The following is a 19,546-nucleotide window of genomic DNA, read 5'->3' as shown; positions in this document are numbered from 1 at the left end:
TGAAAATCACAAAATACACTTAAATAATTAATATAACAACAAACCAATTGAATAATTAAAATATTTATTTTCAATTATATATGTAATTAACATAAAACTCACTTTACAATAACAAATTTTAATTTATCATTGTAATAATTACCCACCCTATTCCCCTACAAACTCAACAACCTACTGCTAAATTATAAGTTGGTTGTTAATGTATAGTAACATTAAATTAGACATTACAAATCACAAACAGCCACTTAAATATTCAAAATAACAATTTACCAATTAAAAAATCTGCATAAGTAATTACCAAATACATATTTAATTAACATAAAAAATAATGTTAACTACAAAACAATAATTTAAATCACTTCCCACCTTATTGCCTTATTGCCCTACAAACCCAACAACCTACTACTAAATTATAAATTAGTAATTAAAAGTAAATAAATTGTAATTGTACATTTAAATGTAGAAACTGTGCTAAGAAATAAAGTACATTATATCGTTACAATGACATTTAAAAAAGCAATATAATATGCATTAAAAACGATATTCTTACCTATTTTTTGTATGTTTCTTTTTATTGAACAATTCGACCACATTACAGCAAACTAAATACAAACGGGCTGGCACATCCAGTACAAAGACAAGTCACTTATTCAAAATAATTGACGAATTTTACATAAGACAAATCAGGGGGTTTCAGGAGCCTGCGAGTCCCGATGACATCTTGGTGGGAGACAAATGTTGCCTCTATATCCGTTCCACGCTCCCCAGATTTTACCCCACTTCCACGGGCATCCTCTCGCTATGTAGACCGACTTTTCTCTGAACATGCACCAGTCCAGGTCTTCCTTCCACTTCCCCACCCAGGGTGGCTGACTGGCTCCCCACAGCTGTGCGATATTACGTTTCGCTATCATGGATGCTAGGGTAGCCCACTGTGTGGTGTATGCGTTGAGATCTAAGGGTTCCCAAACATTCAATATACACCTGCGAGCCTCCGGCTGCAGATTCACCCCCAACACAGACTGCAATATGCCATAGATATCGGCCCAATACTGTTCTATCTGTCGACAGTTCCAGAGTATGTGCATAAATGTAGCCACCTCCCCACATCCCTGTCTGCACTCGTCACTCTCTGCCCGTCCCATGCCTACCAGGCCCGGACCCGTAACATAAACTCTGTGTAGGATTTTAAGCTGCACTAGCCGCAGCCTGGCCGGAATGGCAACCACTCTTGGGGAGGAGATCGCCTGCTGCGAATTCTCATCATCCAGCTCCAGACCGTCGCCGATCCACTTTCCTCTCAGCCCCCGTAGTGTATCTTCCATGTTATTAATGAGCTTCCTATAAATGAAAGAAAACGTATTTTCTGGGAGATGCCTGTCAAGCACCGTATCCTCAATGGGGGTGGTTTCTGGGAGCGAGTGCCCACCGCCACCTGAGTTAACAATGCGTGGCGGATTTGTAGGTAGCGGAAACGTTCGGATTCGGCCAATTTATATTGTGCTTGTAGTGCCACAAATGAATGTATCGTACCCTCTCCGGAGAGATCCTTGATCCTGGATATCCCTATGATGTCCCATTTATCAAACCCCTTAGTTTTCCAGAGACTACCCAGTCTCTCAGAATTCCACAGTGGTGTAGCAAGCGTCAGCTTATGCTCCCACTGCAGGTGCCTGGTCACCGCATGCCACATATGGGCCCAGTCAGAGGATATCTATGCGGCTTCGCATATAACGCTCTAATAAAATCCCCCCCCCCCCGCCCCCCCCCCCCCCTGGGAGTATCCATCGGTCCATTGCATAATCAGGGTCATCTGGCTGCCCATAGATCCCATGGTTAATTGCTGCCAATTGAGACGCCCAATAAATTGACAATACTTTTGACCCCCTATTGTTGTACCACAATGTTCTTTAAATAATATTTTAGTCATTCAGTGCTGAAGTATCGCAGTTTTCCAGTAAAATTGGGTAAGGTGACCATCCGAAGTCCCTTTTGAATCAGCCCTAATGGTAAAGGGAAATTGGCTGTTGGCCATGATCTTCAACTTCTCTCAAAATTAGCACCCAAACGATATTGTCTCCATGACTGTGAAAGAGAACTGGAAAGATAAATCTGAGCAGAGAAGTTTAATTGGAGAAAATGTGAAGAATTTAACTTTTTATTTATTTTTAAATTTTTGCACAATTCCTCCAAAGAATCTTGGGTGCATCTTAGAGTTAGTACATTGCGAGTAAGGTACAGGTACAGGATGAGGTTTGTCAAACTACAAGAAGTGGATCAGAAGAAGAGCAAGACAATTGAGAGTTAAATGTCTTCTCGCTAGAACATTTGCATCTGATGTACGATACATTATGCCTTCCAGTTAAGTAGGTACAACTAGCATTACACACAACTTCATAGACTTATGAAACATATTATGTGTAAATGCATCAACATTAAATATAGAGTTTCATGAAACGCACCTAATATTGCACTTAGGGCAAACCATTTCAAAACCTTAATGCATGTTATAGGTATTTAAAAAATACTAGTAAAACAGAAATTGATGGAAGGAATACATCCATTGCTTTTCTCATGAACGAAGTAAAATCTCAAAGGCGTTTTGATGTTTTCACTTTCACTGGAAGGCAGATCTATGCTGCTATACTGTATATTAAATAACATCTAACACAATAGGGATACGTTTTTTCGGGCATTTAAAGTTATAGCGAAAAGGGTGGGAATATATGGGGAAAAAATAGTTATGTCTGTAGTAGTGTAGAAATTGTGTTCATTAACAATCTAATTCACAAATGTACAATTCCCTGTTGTTTTAGCTGAAGTACACAGAAGACTATTACGATCAGAAGAAGGGAAAAGGAAGTTTTCCTGCTTTAATTACCCCTGCCTACCAAATTGCCAAGAAGGCAAATGAGCTGGCCAGTGATGTAAGTTGAAAAAGCAGAATATACCGATTGACTATGACATTGATTGCCTATCTGGAGGCAGAAGAACATGGACTAGTTGAACTTAGTGAAGATGTGATCTTGAATATATTTTGAGGTATAATATTTGGCACCACCATGACACGTTTACTCTCGGCTAATACATATTTTCGATGTTATGGTGCTCCTATTGTGAGCCATAACATGTAACTTTTGATGTGAACTCGTATTCGTGTTGCACATCACAGTGCCTTCACCTGGTTCTTCATCATTTGAAATACAATGGCCTTTTTATTGTGAGCGTCAATATTTAGCACATTTGTGTTACCATGAGCCACGATGTTTAGAATTTCTTGATGCTTTTCCTGTAAGCTTCCATGTTTAACAAATGCTTCACTGTGAGCTACTCTATTTAACACATTCGACTTTTGAAATCATGCAAACATCAGTGCTTTTCACATTAAGCTACTCCTTCTGCCAGCTACAATATTTTTCAGGTCAAGGCTCTCTTGCTGCGAGCTTGAATATATAGCATTGTATGGAGCAATTTCTTAGAGCTACAATGATGATTTTTTTAAGATTATATCTCGGTTAGCTGTAACATATGGCCTGCCAGACTGCATGTACTGCAAATGACACTTCTTGCAATTACATTTTGCTTCTTTTTGATGATAAAGTAGTTAGCATGTCAAAGTCCATTACCTACAAGCAAGAATATTTAACAGCATGGTCCTTTCACTGAACTTAGACATGTTGATCATCTTGTAGTACTTATCATACTGTTAGATTGAGTTTTGTTTGATATTTAATGGGCTTTTGGTGTTGTCAGTACCATTCACTCAACATGTAAATCATGGGGCATTGATCATTTTCACAATCTGGCGTACTCTCTCGCTAATAGAGGACCTTATAACTAAATGTGTGCATTCTTACTCTGTGCTTACTCAGGCTTTTGGCAGCATGCAATGGCACTGTTTCCTTGAGGCAAGTTTTTATTTAATAAGCAAGGTGCTCTAATAGGGAGACATAAAATCTGGTTGCCATAAGATGGGGCTCTTACAAGGAGCATATGTTTTTTGGTCTCTGTGTGACAGCGCACTTAATATGTGCCAGAATATTTGGCCAACACGTAACAGTGTTCTCAATGTGAGCCAGAAAATGTGGGCAGCTTGTTATGGAAATCTCTTTTGTGAGCTAGAATAATTATCATGTTACAGTGCACTAATTACAAGTAAGAACATTTAATGTCTGTGTATTCTTGCTGTGTGCTTATTCAGGCTATTGTCAGGATGCAATGACACTATTTCCTTGAGCCAAGATTTTATTTAGCCAGCAAATAAAGGTGCTCTTAAACAGAGACATAACACTTGGTTGCCATAAAAATGAGCAAATGCACAAATATGCACATATAAGCATGCTCTTAATGTGAGCTGGGATATTTGATAGCATGTAATGAAACTCTTAACTGTGAGCTTAAATATTTGCTTGGCATGTTATAGTTTGCTTCCTCTTTGTGAGAATGATTAATCAGCATATTATGGCGCTCATGCTATGAGCCAAAATCAATGGTCTGCATGTCTTAACCCACAACCCAAGAAAATAGTCAAGGTATGAAGGCAAACTGGATGAGCATGAGTCAAAATATAAAAATAATTTCTCACAATATGTAAAAGTAAATGTATGGCCAAAAGTGCCAACTCTAGTCAGATCCCTTAATCTTATTGTACTTTGAAAAATGTTCTTTGATAACTTAAATTATTTTCTGGACCAGTCAATGTGCCATAGTTACTTATTCACAGATAATAAAATTGATCTATACTTTTCTATTGAAATAACTTTTAATAAATGATACTAGAATCCAGTTCCCGAGTCAAAATGTGTACATTTTGGTCGGCGCCTATGCTAGTACTTTTGCTAAGACAAAGTATTCCCCGTGTCATCTTCCACACCATTTCATAATTTTACCATATTGCCACTCAACGCTACCTGTTCCTACTAGTTCGAAGCTTGATCTTGGATTCTGGATGACCGATTAAAGAATACTCTGACCTCTTTGCCAATTACCAACTTCAGTTATTTTCTTAATTCATAAAATGCCCCAATTTTTCTTTACCCTCTCTCAACCGTTACTTGATAGCACATTGAAGTTTTCCGAGCCATTTGAGCTGGAAAGCCATTTGTATAAGGCAGGTGCTGACACTAATTTGTGAGGGGTCCAGAAAGTGTTGAGGTGGATAACTAAGGGGCATATTATCAAGGGGGTTTATCTCTGCTTTTTTGGCTTTAAAAGCCAAGAAAGCGGAGATAAAATTATCTCCCTATTACCAAGCTGTCGCTAACACCAGTTAGCGACAGCTAGTAGGAGATAGCGACCATCTTGGGCCCCACTTTGCATGTCAGTGATATTTATCACTAATGAGATGCAAAGTGGGCGTGCCAAGATGTTAGAGACTGAAAACAGTCGCTAACATCGCTATCTCCTATTACCAACTTTTGGAGATATTCGCGCTAAGCGGGAATATCTCCAAAAGCTAACACCTGCCCTGAGCAGTTCTTAGCCATGTTATCCAATGGGAGGTGGATAACATGGCTAAGAGCATTTGCTCGATAATGCATGAATATCGCTGACTTTTCAGCGATATTCATGCATTTCGGCCGTTTTTTATCGCATTTGCGATAAACCTTGTTAATAGCAAGGTTTATCTGCGATAAAAATCGCCGATGTGCGGCGATAATTTTTGTCTCTAAACAAGTTAGAGACAAAAATTATCGCTAGTTGTTGGTAATATGCCCCTCAAAGCTTTCTGAAGCTGATTCAGTTGATGCCTTTCCACACTTCTTCAATGAGAGGTTTGGTCTTCTAGTCAAAATAAATAATTTTTGTATTCTTTTAGAGTTAAATGTGACACTTCTCTGTCCCAAATAGTAAATAACTGTATCTGTAGAGGATTCAGTCTACAATCTTCTCCCCATGTTAGGGATTAAAGCGCAACACACATACATTGCAGGATTCACTGCCACTTCTGCCTTTCTGTAGTCTTCCTAATATTTTTATCCATTGGCCGAATATAGAGGAAATAGCAATGTACTTGGCCTGTCGGCTCTGGAGAGGGAGCGTATCACTTTGGCTTATAAATCCTTCCATTGATTGCTAGTAAAAGTGATGATTTGTTATATAGTGAATTGCATAACTTCTAAATGTAATTCATCACACTGCCCTTAGTAACGCATAATAGGATAATTAAATGTGTTCTTCATAGATGCTGTCTCTCCCTGGGGCAGACCCAATTTTGTTGGCCAAAGAAACATTTCTTCAAATCACCAGCATTTGGCGCAATCTTCAACCAGAACTGCAGCAAGCTTCCCTCCTTCATTTTTTCACAAACATCAAAAGAATGCACTTTTGTCATGTAACTCCTGGCCTGACCTGACAAATAAACACTATCTAAGAGCAGAGGGGCATATTATCAAGCCTGTGCGCTAAAATTATCGCCGCTTTATCGGCCGAAAACGGCCGATAAAGCGGCGATTATGGGCTTGATAATATGCTCTGTGGAATCCAATCGAAGCCCATGTCTTCACATCTAACATGTGCTTCGATTGGAATTCCACAGAGCATATTATCAAGCCCATTATCGCCGCTTTATCGGCCGTTTTCGGCCGATAAAGCGGCGATAATTTTAGCGCACAGGCTTGATAATATGCCCCAGAGTATTTTGTTAAGTGCGCGTGTGATGTTCTCTACCAGAAAACTGACTAGAATTTACCCCAATACACTCATTTACAGACATGACTAAAACTCACTCATTTCCACCTACAAGCTTTGTTGCAGGTTTTAGTCTAAGCAAGAGGTGCTGCCCTGTTGAGAATTGCATAATTAGTTGATTAATTGTGTCAATGTCTCATTCAAATTCTGTTTGCATTGCACATGCCATTTGGCAAAAATGATCTTCCTCATTACATAACAGTCTCAGCACCCAGGAATCTCCTGTGTCTGATGTTTCTCCATACTTGCACTCTGCCCTTGAAGTATTCCCTGTGTTGCTGGTGACTGGGCACACAGCGTGGCTTCAGTTGTCAGTTTCAGACACGGATACTCCTGGAGCACAGGCTGTTCCTACAGTCATAAAAGTTGGAACTCCCATCCTTCTGATGCACAGCCAGCTTCGCCTTCCATTGTCAACATTATGAAATGAGATGCCATAGAAAGTATTCCATTTCTAATTATAGGCGCAGCAGTTATTCAAGGGGTGCTTCGTGTCGGGAATGTTGCATACTAACTGACCCGATTGGAACTGGGTGTTCCAGCTATATTAAGCACCATGGTTCCAGGATTCCTGCTTCACGATTTTGCACCAGAAGCAAGAAGGGAAAACAAAGTGTTCACTTCATTTCAGTGCTACAAACACATGCATAAGACTTGATGCCAGGGCACAAGTCGTAAAAAAAGAAGTGAGGAGACGCTGTCGCCGGAATTGACGTCACAACAGGAAGTGACGTCACGAAAGGTGGCGAGCTCCTCGTCCCAGAGAGGCCAAAGAGTGAAGTCCAGCTGTTTGGCAGGGGGGATGGCGTCCCCCCCCGTAAAATAAGTGGGAGGACGCCGTTCACCCGCGTGGTACCCCGACTCGAACCCTGCTTGATGCAAATACTGTACAGCATGCCTTGTTTTTACATTCAATTTACTGAGAAAATACGCAATGCTATGAGGCCATACAAGTGGCAGAAACTCTATAACAAGCACTGGCAAAGCCATTAGGTCTCACATTTAAAAGGTGAGTGTTGGTGTATTCCCTTTGCCAGTGCTTGTTTAAACATTGGCACTCTCAAGCATATATATATCTTGAACTATTCATCTTGGAAAGGAGAAAAATGTATTTTCACAATTTCGCAATGGGTACCGTATGTGTAATTACCAGCTGCCATATTACCATATCTATTTACTGTTCCACCTTTGCAACAAAAAAAACATATTTCGAAGCCACTGCATTGCAGTTTTCAAAACATTCAGTTCATTGATGTAATCCATCCTTCTAAATCCTTCAACACAGTGGAACATGACCCGATTTGAATGGTTACTTGGTGACCTAATGTCCATGATCATGTAACACTTTCAAGGCAAGTTAGATGTGTCTTCCCCAAACCTTGGTGGCTTCATGTTTGTTCAGTCTATAGTGCCAAATATTTCTAAAACCAAACTGAGAAAATGTTTTACAATTTGAATTTGAATAGCAGTTAATATATAGATTTCCCACAGCAAATTTAGAAGAATACACTGCTAACAGTAAGTAAAATATTATTTTTAAACTTTTTATTAAACATAGTCCTGTTTCCCTTAAAGAAAATGGGATGCATTTTTTGTCTTTATTTAAACACAATGACAGACATGGTGGTCTGCCATGCATTGCAAGCCAGTATCCCTCTGATTGTGGCCAATCACAGGGGGTCACAAATTGCAACCTGTGCGGGGAAATAACAATACTGGAAAACACCGCGTTTCTGTGGGGGGGGGGGTTACTTCCTCATTCTAAGTTCTGCACATCAGAATGGGAGATAGCCTGGTAATAGCAGTCATTTTGCTCTTTCTTAGCTGAAAAACTTGGAATCGTGCATTTTTTCTAGGTATTATCTGGCAAAATGTATGGTTGGGGAAAAAAACCCAAGCGACTGTCAAAGTAATGCATCACTCAGCTTGAGAAATCTGTGCTCAAGTTACAATTTTAGAGGGCACTCAGATTCAGGAACTAAGAGTGTACAGCTTAACAGTAGGGAGGAAATGACTTCCTGGTCCACGTCTGTCACCATATCTAGGAATCCAAGTAGTCCAGTAGTCAGCCCAGTAGTCAGCTTTACGACTACATACATTGCGTAGTATTATTGGAGGGTCAACCTCAACCTGAAGTTGTAATTTCTCATTAAAAATTCCCTTGATCTCTCTGATCAGGGGCCCAAGCTCTATACATGTAGCGAACATGTGCAGTGCACTCCTTTCCCCTTGATCCATTTAGCTATCCGATTCGGTGTATAATAGAGTTCAAAATAGGCCTTATAATACTGTGCATGAAGGTTAGCAGATATTAAAACTTTCTGGGTGCGTAAAAAGATCTTAAAGGTGGTGCCTTATTAAGCATAGCAATGGCTGTGTACAGGCTATGCATTGCATCAGCCTGGATTGATCTGGCAACCCCCTCAGTACAGCAATGGGTTGCTCGCCTACTGGCTACTTGAAGAAAGCTATATATAGGCAAAAAGGATACAAAGCAAGGAAGAAGGGAATAAGAATTTGGAAGTACTTATCCAATTGGGTTGAACAAGCGGACTGTTAAAAAGTGCCAAGAGAGTAGCTGTATGTTAGGCCTTATATCATGGTGCGAGGGATGTAGACTTGGAGAAGCCGAGTAAAGTCTGACTGAATGGTAGCCCTAGGGCTAGGAGCCCAGTTTTTATGAGCCCAGTTTTTATATATTGCACGATGGCATGGGATGTTATCTAACAGTGTTAGCCCTGCCATATGTTACCATGTGTGTTATAGCACTGTTAGCTTATCTGTAAGGCAAGGTATCTTATGAGATGTGGTGGATCAACTAAGGAACTAAGCTTAAATAGGAATAATGCTCACCTTCATGACCCTTTTAATGTATTCATGGCACTATCTGCATTTAGCACTTTTTTCACTTTAAACATTTATGCTGCTATGTAACGGGCTTGAGGGAATGGATTGCAGAGACGCACAGTTTTGCACGTATAGCACTTAACACTTTAAACATGTTAATGTATAATGAAAGTATTTTTAATATTGATGCACCACCACTGGAATGAAATCTGTGTTGATTTAAGTGTGGGTTGGGTTGGGGGGAGGTCTGGGGATAAAAACTGGGGGGGTGGGGAGAGAAATGTTGTTTTCTTTGTCTCTTAATCAATTTTAAAAAATGAATAATTAAAAGAATACATACATACCAACCTGTTTAGCCTGCAATGAAGGTGAGAGTTTGCAGTGTGAGCACAGTGAAATCAAAGGAGATGAACAAATGAGGGATTAGGAGCTAGGTTACCAAGTTCGTCATTGAAGTCCACTGGAGGCATTTCCCTTATTTGGAGTTCTAAAATGGGTGCAAGGAGGGAGACCCCTCTAGTGGAGATTGGGCTGAGATGTGTAAGAATGTGCATGATGGGACACCAGGCAGCAAGCATGCAGAGCATGAAGAGAAAGTGGGGCACAGCGCTGCGCGTGATCAGGCGCCTAACACTGTGTGCTTTCCCGCCCTGTCTCCTTGTCTGCATCAGGTGAAGTACCATCAGCGATATCAAAAAGAGATGAAGGGCAAAGCCAGCCAGACATTCGGAACAGACGCCGCCTTCGGAAAACAAACCACAGATCAGTACAGCCAGGTACGCAGCGACAAGGCGACGCTTCAGGTACCCCGTAAAGCCCGCCATTAAAAATGCATGATGCCGCGTTATTATCATTCCCCGCGCTCGGTGCCGAGGACGTCCGCCCCCTTCCGAAAACTTTCCCTCGCCACATGAAAGAGGACGAGCTCAAAGCAAGGAAAGTGCTTGAAAAGCGGATTACGCCCTTTGCGCTTATTTGCATGTTAATAATAGCAGGCGGCACGCGCCGTCCCCCTTTCAAGAGCTTTATTAATATTCAAAGGCAGGCCGGGGAAGTCAAGGTCACGAGAAGCTGGGACGAGAGATAAAAAACACAACAAACCACAAGCAAACACTGCGCAGGTTCTGAAACGTGGAGAGTTTGAAGTGTGACATGAAAGAAGAATTCCCCCGGTTATGAGACGCACAGAGTCAGCCCATTAGATTCATTAAGGAAAAAAAAACTGGCGGCTCGGGAGGGCCTCTCTTTGTGCACGGTGCCCCCCTGAAGTCGGGTTATCTCTTGAGGCCCTGTGCAGAGGGTGACTGGCTTCGAGCTACATGTTGACACATACAGGGGGGCTAGCATTATCCCAGAACCCTCTGAAATAGTGAGGGAATTCTGTACACGAGTTTAACTTGCTCCTTGGCACCCTACTTCTGTTACTACAGTCTTTCAGAATGTTTGATGGCTCGGATAAGTACGAGTTGTTCTTTATGACACCACAGCTCTCTTTTGCTAGTAAGCGATTTCACAGCATACCTTTGCGTTGATGTTGATAACAAAGTTAGCTGTGGCCAGAAACCCTTATGTTGTAGTTTTCAGCTCCTCTGAATTATTTGCAATCTTTGTGTTTTATTTAATAAATACAATCACAAGTAAGTATAACTATAGTTTTTGCTAATTTTGGAGGCCAGAGGTTCGAGTCTGTTTCCAAACAAAGCTTTTTTTTTATCCATCAATAACTAGGGTGACCAGAGTTTCAAAAGGAAAACCCGACACAGGCCAAACATAGAAGTAGGACTAAAGGGCGGCAAGCAAAGTGGGCTTGGATTTCAGATAGAGCGCGCACACGCATTCTCTCTCTCTCTTTCTCCCTCTATTGGCAGTCACCTTCATGCACTCCGAAAACTGTTCTGAAGGTTGCAGTTCAAAATAATTTTTCCATACTAACCCTGTGCTACTTTTACAGATGTACCAGAACAGATATATTTAACCTACTTTTAATGATAGAGAACAATTGGTACCTGGATAAGTATTATGACCCTGGTGTTTCCAGGATAATGATGCCAGTACAGACTCCTTCTGAAGGTTTTAGGCTCTTGTTCATTTGAACTTTTATTTTACAAGAAGACTGCATTTTTGAAGCAGAAGCTGTGCCAGCGTGGTGTGCCCTCGTCCGTGCCCCTTCCTCTCTGTGCTGGGAGCAAGAACTGAGGCTCCAGCTGACCGCCTATGACCATGTGCCATGTAATTGGGGCTCATGTAAATCGCTCCAACGCCAGCGGGTCGAGTCGGGCTATAAAACTGCAAAAAATAGATGAGTTACTTGAGCTATTTCGGACTTTAAAGGCGTCTGTCGAAGGTGTGACTTCAGCGTTTCAATGCTGCGACTCAGCAAAACAGGGACAAGTATTTAACACTGCAAACATCGCCTGGACGCCGGGACAGATCTGTGAAAACAGGGATTGTCCTGGGAAATCTAGTTCGTCTGGTCACCCTATCTATGGCCCTAGGTTTTCAAAAACAGAAGTTTGAAAGAAAGTTATCCCGCCAAAGAGCATGCAACGTTACTTCTATTTATGCCACTCAAGGGTTAAAGTACATGTGATGCAACTATTGATTTACATTCTCTAGAATAGGGTCCATGATCAGGCGTTGCGTCATTGATCCTCTTTAAAATTACCTTAGCATGACTGGTGGAGGAAGCGGAAAACGGTTGCAGCCAGTATTTTAAGAAGAAGAAAGCAAACACTTAGGGCCTGATTCACAAAAGTAAACTTTGACCAAAAGTCTAAGTTTAGACCTGAAGTCTAACTTTACTACTACTTAAGGTAGACTTTTGGTCTAAAGTTTAGACCAAAAGTCTAATTTAGACCAAAAGTTTAACTTTACTACTATTAAAGTTAGACTTTAGGTCTAAACTTAGACTTTTGGTCTAAACTTAGACCAAAAGTCTAACTCTTGTAGTAGTAAAGTTAGGGGCAGATTTACAAGCCCCTTGCACCACTTTTGTGTCACTTTTCCCATGTCATAAGTGACGCAAAAGTGTCTCAAGGGGCTTGTAAATCTGCCCCTTAGACTTTAGGTCTAAACTTCGACTTTTGGTCTAAGTTTACTTTTGTGAATCAGGCCCCTAATGTTGATGCTAACAAATGCATTTTGCCAGCATGCTCCTTGGATGCAGCCCCCAATCCTCAACCCTTGTCTCATCGAATGCTCCCTGACTACAGCTATCTAAGAGTAGTGGAGTTCGTGCTTTGTAAGCTCAGCTGGTGGCCCCGCAACAGCATCTGAAGGAAAACAAGCATTGGCATAGTCAATAGCTCTCGTCTTTTGGACCTTATAAGGGTTTAGACATGCAGCATATTATCCAGGGTGCTGACCTGCTGGGTAGTGGCAGTCCCAAGGTGACAAGCCTGAACTGAGTTACAAACATGCTAACAGACACGATTCAGGCAGGAGACTCCTTTTATTTTTAAAAGCTCACAGTTTGCTGTTTTGATATGTATGGGATTAGAACCTGCAAGAGTGAGACAGAGAGACAGAACGTGGAAGGTAGTGGAAGAAAGAGGCTATCATGTGTAATCAAGACTAGGCAGTATACCGTTGCAAAGTCTTAAAAGATGAACAGATGCCCTGTTCTTTGTCTGGGAGAGGTGGCAGTGGGGAGGAGGGGGAACCAGAAATCCTATACCAGGCAGCTGCAGGATTTATTTGAATACACGTGTTTACCAAGGGTTAGAGATAAGCTCTGTTTGCATGGCAAGTGTGTGTGAGTGGAAGTTCCCTCTGTGGATTGAAGCGGGGCTGGAGAACCGCACCAACAGGAACCTTCCTCTGGGGACTGAGGCTCAAACCAAGCTGGGCCCCAGGGCCACATGCAGAGTTCAGGCCAGGTGCAGAAGTGAGCTGCAAGCAGGAAATAAAATCATCAAACAATTGCAAGAATTTGCAAAGCCAGAAGGTTTCACCAATGCCAAATCTATTGTCTTTTTTCAATGTGTTTTACGTCGCACAACAGTTGATCCGCTGTGCACCTGCGCTTTACTTCTCTCTACTATAAGTCAGGGCAGCTCTTCTGCCCCGGTCATGAAACAGCTCTCCCAACAACAACAACAACACCCCCAACCCCCTCCACCACCTTTACAAACCCTACATGGTGCTCGCGCTGCACGGAATTCATTAGGTGTGCTGCGGTCACAGGGCTGTGCTTTGAAGCGCCAAGATGCTGCAGGCCCCACCTGCAGCGCTGTTTACAGTATGCCTCTTCCTGCATTGGAAAAGAGGCAGGTCATTTCACTTTTTTTGTTGCTGATTTATATAGCGCGAACTCGACCCAAAGGTTTTGGAGCGCTTTACATGAGCACCAGTTACGTTACACAAGGACACAAGCAGTGCTCGAGTCGGGGTACCACGCGGGGGAGGGCGTCCCCCCACTTATTTTACCGGGGGGACCCTGTCCCCCCTGCTAAACAGCTGGACTTTACTCTTTGGCCTCTCTGGGACGAGGAGCTCGGCACATTTCGTGTTGTCACTTCCTGTCGTGACGTCACTTCCGGTGACAGCGTCCCCCCCACTTCTATTTTTAGGACTTGTGCCCTGGACATAAGGACACTTTAATGAGCCTGTGCACGTCAGTAGGATTCTGGGAAAGGTTGCGTGCGGTGACCACATACCCACTGTCAGCTGCTCGGGCAGAGATAACCATGCTTTCATGGGATAAACATGTAAATGTGGGGCACTGCAGGAGAGGAACATGTATAAATAAAAGTCGCCATTCCTCCTGTGACGGCTGTCTGAAGACAAAACACCCAGAGAAGCTGAGCAAAGAGAAGTCCCCCTGGCATCGTCGAATGCTTTGCACCTACATTTCGACTTGTTATGTGCGCAGCACTATCCGTGGGGGTGCATGGGTCACTGGGCACTGGGCACCACACACAGCAGGAAGGGCTTCGGTGGCACCGGCTGCCCTGGTTCAAATAAAGGGTTCAAGCGGAAATACATCTGCTTTTAGCAGCATTGAAGGCCCCCAGCCCGAGCCCTTCTTGCAAGGGATGAAACCGAGAGAACAGATGAATTCTGAGGAAGGGACTCACACACAGGAAGGCCGAGGTTTAAATATATCATCGACAAAAATCTAGACAGGTCGGCGCAGCAGTCACGGTGGGAAACAAACTGAAGCCATGAATTATATTAAAGCAGCAGATAAGAGCAGGTATAGGTATCACTGTGACACGAACTATAGGCCTGATTCACAGAACTAACTTACTACAAAATCATAAACTTACTACCATTTTGGTATTCACAGAATGCACTTACTCATTTTGGTATTCACAGAAGGCACTTACTCATTGATGAGTAAGTGCCTTCTCTGAATACCAAAATGAGTAAGTGCATTCTGTGAATACCAAAATGAGTAAGTGCTTTCTGTGAGGGTTTATGCAAAAAATCACAAATCCAGCATGGGAGTCAGTAATAGACGGTCAGGATATAGTGGCCTTGCAAGAAACTTGGATACAGGAATCAATCCATGTAAGTGGCTATAGAACCTTTTTTACACCAGCTGTTGGAGGTCATTTTGGAAGAGCTAAGGGTGGGTTGACAACGCTTGTTTCAAATCAACTTAAAATTAAACAAGCTCACTGTCATTTAAATTCCTGTTACTTCCAAATTATAACTTTACGGAATTATAAAGGAGCTGTGGTATTAATTATTAATTTTTATAATAATGTCCCGAGAGATGATATTCTGGTCGTAATGAAGCAGCTTAAAGATGAAATTCAGTTAGAGGTAGATAGAAATGAAAGGGAGCTGATAATTATATGGGGGGGGGGGATTTTAATTGTTCATTATGTACTAAAAGGAATCAGGGCCTATGTGGCCTAGTGACAGAAAGAGACATGCACTTAACACACTTTGAACATACCCTGATGGGGGATTTACTTAATGAATTATTATTCATGTTTGATTTGGGGTTCGCCAATGAATCTGTCCCAGAACCCACACCGTTTGCTCCGACTTTTGTTGGGAGAGGCTTATTGACAACTATTGATTTTATTATTACCTCCAGTAACCTCAATCATAGACTTCTGGGGGTTACGAATATCCAATTACCCATAAGTGACCACCTTCCACAATCTCTTAAGGTAGCATATTTGTTCCCAGACCCATCGACGGCCGCGTCTCTAGTAGAGACAGCGGTTGATGTTGTCCTTGGGAGACAAAATGGGTACACACTAAAATGGAGTAAAGTAATCCCCACAACCTTTTTTGAGAAACTCTGGGAGGCGTGCTCAAATAATTTTAGGATTTGCCTAAGTGACAGCTCCACTAACGATCAAATTATTGAGCACTTTGGAACAATAGCTGCAAACATAAAAAGTAGCCTAAGGGTGGAGGCAAAACGCAGAGCCAAGGGGCCCAAGAGCTGGTTTAATACTGCATGTACCAGGGCATTGAAAAATCTAAAACAGGCAGTACACAGATCCCCTAGGGATAAAAATGAAATAAGAGAGTGTAGGAACACATATACTCAGGCCCTGAGAGTAAGGAAAACCGCGTTGAATAAGGAGGCATTAGATTCCCTTTGTGAGGCCTCGCAATCTAAAGATTCCGCTGCATTTTGGAAAGCAATAAACACCCCTTTCCCTTATGAAACTCACACGGCGCGAATCGAGATTGCAATAGACGAGGACAAATGGGTAGACCATTTTTCAAACCTTTACAAGGCACAGGAAGACATCCATGGTGGGGGTCTTAACTCTAGCCTGGATGCACAACAGAGTTACAACCTGGTTATAACAATTGATGAAGTGCTTTTAGCCTTGGGATCTACTAAATGCGGTAAGGCTGCCGGACCCGATGGGATTCCGGCAGACCTATTTAAAGCTAATACTGAAATCTGGGGGCCAATGTTAGTACAACTTTTTAATGCAGCTCTTTCACTGGGACTGAAAGAATCATGGTTCACCTCAGTCATTGTTCCCATCTACAAGAAGGGGGATAGGAATAGCTGTGCCTGTTACAGACCAATCTCCCTTCTTGATTCCTCAGTAAAAATCTTAGGACGTGTTGTGCTGGCAAGACTCCAAAGCTGGGCAGAGGAAAATGATATTATTAGTAATTTGCAATTTGGTTTTCAAAAAGGGATTGGAACGATTGAGCAAGGGTTAAACCTAATGCTTTTGCAGCATAAATATATAAGGATTAAATCTGAACGCTTGTATTTTACTTTTGTCGACCTTTCTTCAGCGTTCGACTGTGTATCACACTCTAAATTGTGGGATATAATGAAAGGTTTGGGAGTGGACAATAACATCATCTGTTTTTTGAGGGAACTCTACAGTGGAGCCACAGCCTCTGTTCGCTATGGCAGGGGAGGAGAATGCTCCAGACAATTTAGTGTAGGCCGTGGAGTGCGGCAAGGTTGCGTATTGGCACCTTTTCTGTTCCTCTTATATATTAATGGGCTCGAGCGTCATCTGCTGCAGGAGTGTAGGGATATGCCCAGGGTGGGGAGGAGGGAAATCCCTGCGCTCATGTATGCGGATGACGCAGTACTCATGGCACGCACTCCACGTGCCCTGCAGAAACTAGTAGTTAGTTTTGAGAAATTTATGTTGAACCTGGACCTACTAGTAAACTGTAGCAAGACCTTCACAATGAATTGTGGCCTAAAACCAGGTAAACTAATGAAGCGTATTTTCTTAAACAATGTGCCGCTGGATAACACCCCAACCTTTTCTTATTTGGGCATTTTATTCCATGAGTCAGGTTCTTGGACAAGCGCTATTAAGGCTAGAACCCTTTTATTTATGAAAACGATCATGGCTCTACAGAATTTTGTTAGAAAATTGGGCAGGAAACCGATAAAAGAAATGTTAACCATCTATAAAGCTACATGCTTGTCTGTGGCTATGTATGGCTCAGGTCTGTGGGGACACGCAAATGTTGACCAAATCCAGCTGGTAGAGAACAAATTTCTGAGGGGAGATCTAGCAGTTCCACAGTGTGCTGCCACATTTAATTGTCACGCAGAACTTGGCCAACCCTACATAACGGATATTATCAGAATTCAACCTATCCTATTGTGGCACAGGGTATGGACTACTAACGAATGCGTTATGAATCGGGCCCTGCTACGTGACACCCTCAGTTTGGACCATGCGGACAGAATGGAATGGCTGGGATATGTTAAGCACTTTTTGACCGAGATTGGTCTACATTCATATTTCTCGGACCCATCCACAATGGACACTATTCCCAGGAAGACACTAAAAACCATCTGCCTGAACCACCTGTTGGATAAGAGGAAGAGAGTCGAAATCTTGAAATCTACAGTACACTCTCACCTTCCTACCCTCTGTGAGACTAATACTGTACAGCCATATTTATCCCTGTCCATGACTAATTATGATCGTTTTCTTTTAACCCGTTTTAGATTTTGTATATATTTTAGATTAGTGTCTTTTCCATCCATGAACTCATGGAACCACATTTTGCCTGCTTGTTTGTGTGACGGCACGTCACAACAATCTGATATACATATCCTTTTTTTCTGCAAATTTTATTCTGCTATACGTAGGAAAGCCATAGTCCCTTTTTAAAAAAATATGAATTTAACCAGATGCCGCCCAGCTTTTTTAGAAGTACAGAAAATGGACACGATTTTAACTGTTACTGTGATTTTAAATTATTTAAAAACTGTTTTTAAACTTAGGAAACAAATTCAAACTGAAACATCCTAGACTCCCTATCGACCTACCTCACTGTACTACTAATTATGAGAAGTTATTATTGTAACTGCTGTAATCATTGTATTTTTTATATGTTTGTTACTTTTATGGTTACTTGCTTTTTAACCGAATAAAGTTTATTGAACTTGAACTTGAGTGGTGTGAGATCTGCTCAACAGGCATTAATCATGTCATTGTCTGGTGAATCAGTTCCACTACTATGTCAATTGGTAACATTTTTAATGGCAGTAGATAAATGTTTAATATAGGGTAGATACCCTCTAATTTTATGACTTTGGTGCTATTGATTTTAATGATTTACAATCTTGATTAAATTAATATTTTTTGTTACGATGGTATTAATTTGAAATGTAATATCAGCAGGGTTACCATCACAGCAAACTGATGCACTTTTTGCACATGAAATCATTCGAAAGGATGGGAAATGAATGTTTATTGGTCGATAATATTTCCTTGTGATATCTATGGAAAAGTATGTAAAGCACACTGTCACTTTAATCTGTATTATGTAAGTCAAGATGTAAGGTGGCTAGATTTGGGCTTATTAACAAGGTTTTAAACTGTATATATGGTATTTTTTGTGTCATGTGAAGAGAAGATCTCTTGTTTTAAAATGTAATTGTGTTTTTCTTGGTGAATTATGATGCTGTGATTGCAATGATTTTAAGTAATCAAGCAATAAAGATTATATATATATATATATATATATATATATATATATATATATATATATATATACATACTCGCAAATTCGCCACATGAACTGAAGCAGCCGCCTCAGCCCTGGAATCAAAAATGACGAAAGAACAGACCCAATGATGAGTGCTTAATCGAGGTGATTTATTTTTTCCAGCAAGCCTGCCGCCGCCATTACGCGTTTCGCCTATTACAAAGCTTGATCACATGGCGAGTTGCTGAGAGCCAATGCCGATATTTAAAGTGCAAATGCCCGCGCAATTTTCAAAATGGGTAACAACAACATGGAAAAAATACTTCATTCACATGTGTTTACATCAGAATGCATTTTCGCAATACAATGTTGGATGCACATACGACCAAAAAATAAAATATATAAATACGTATTTAAACATTTTAAAACTCTGATATTCATCTCTGTATAAATACAGGTAAGACAATGGGTAGGGATGATAAAATCTCACATCCTAATAAATCATACAATTTTTTTGATCTCATTGCTCATTTCACATCCACGAATGTACAATGAACATACATATATTATTACGACATGTGCTGACCGTTGGAAAAGGGCT

General features: G+C 41.3%; 1 protein-coding gene across 2 annotated transcripts in view; it reads left to right on the top strand.

Moving 5' to 3' along the window:
- NRAP (nebulin related anchoring protein) overlaps positions 1–19,546 on the top strand; it is a 360,104-nt gene that overhangs the window by 107,508 nt on the left and 233,050 nt on the right. The window contains exons 8-9 of one of the 2 annotated variants that reach the window (XM_086922846.1): positions 2,817–2,927; positions 10,209–10,313. In XM_086922846.1, the coding sequence (XP_086778972.1) occupies positions 2,817–2,927; positions 10,209–10,313 (216 nt within the window). The remainder of the gene's footprint in view (positions 1–2,816; positions 2,928–10,208; positions 10,314–19,546) is intronic. The other variant, XM_086922847.1, reaches the window with a different exon arrangement.

This window comes from Lissotriton vulgaris, chromosome 5 (genome assembly GCF_964263255.1).
Source record: "Lissotriton vulgaris chromosome 5, aLisVul1.2, whole genome shotgun sequence".
NCBI lineage: Eukaryota > Metazoa > Chordata > Amphibia > Caudata > Salamandridae > Lissotriton > Lissotriton vulgaris.
This window is presented reverse-complemented; position numbering and strand designations above follow the sequence as displayed.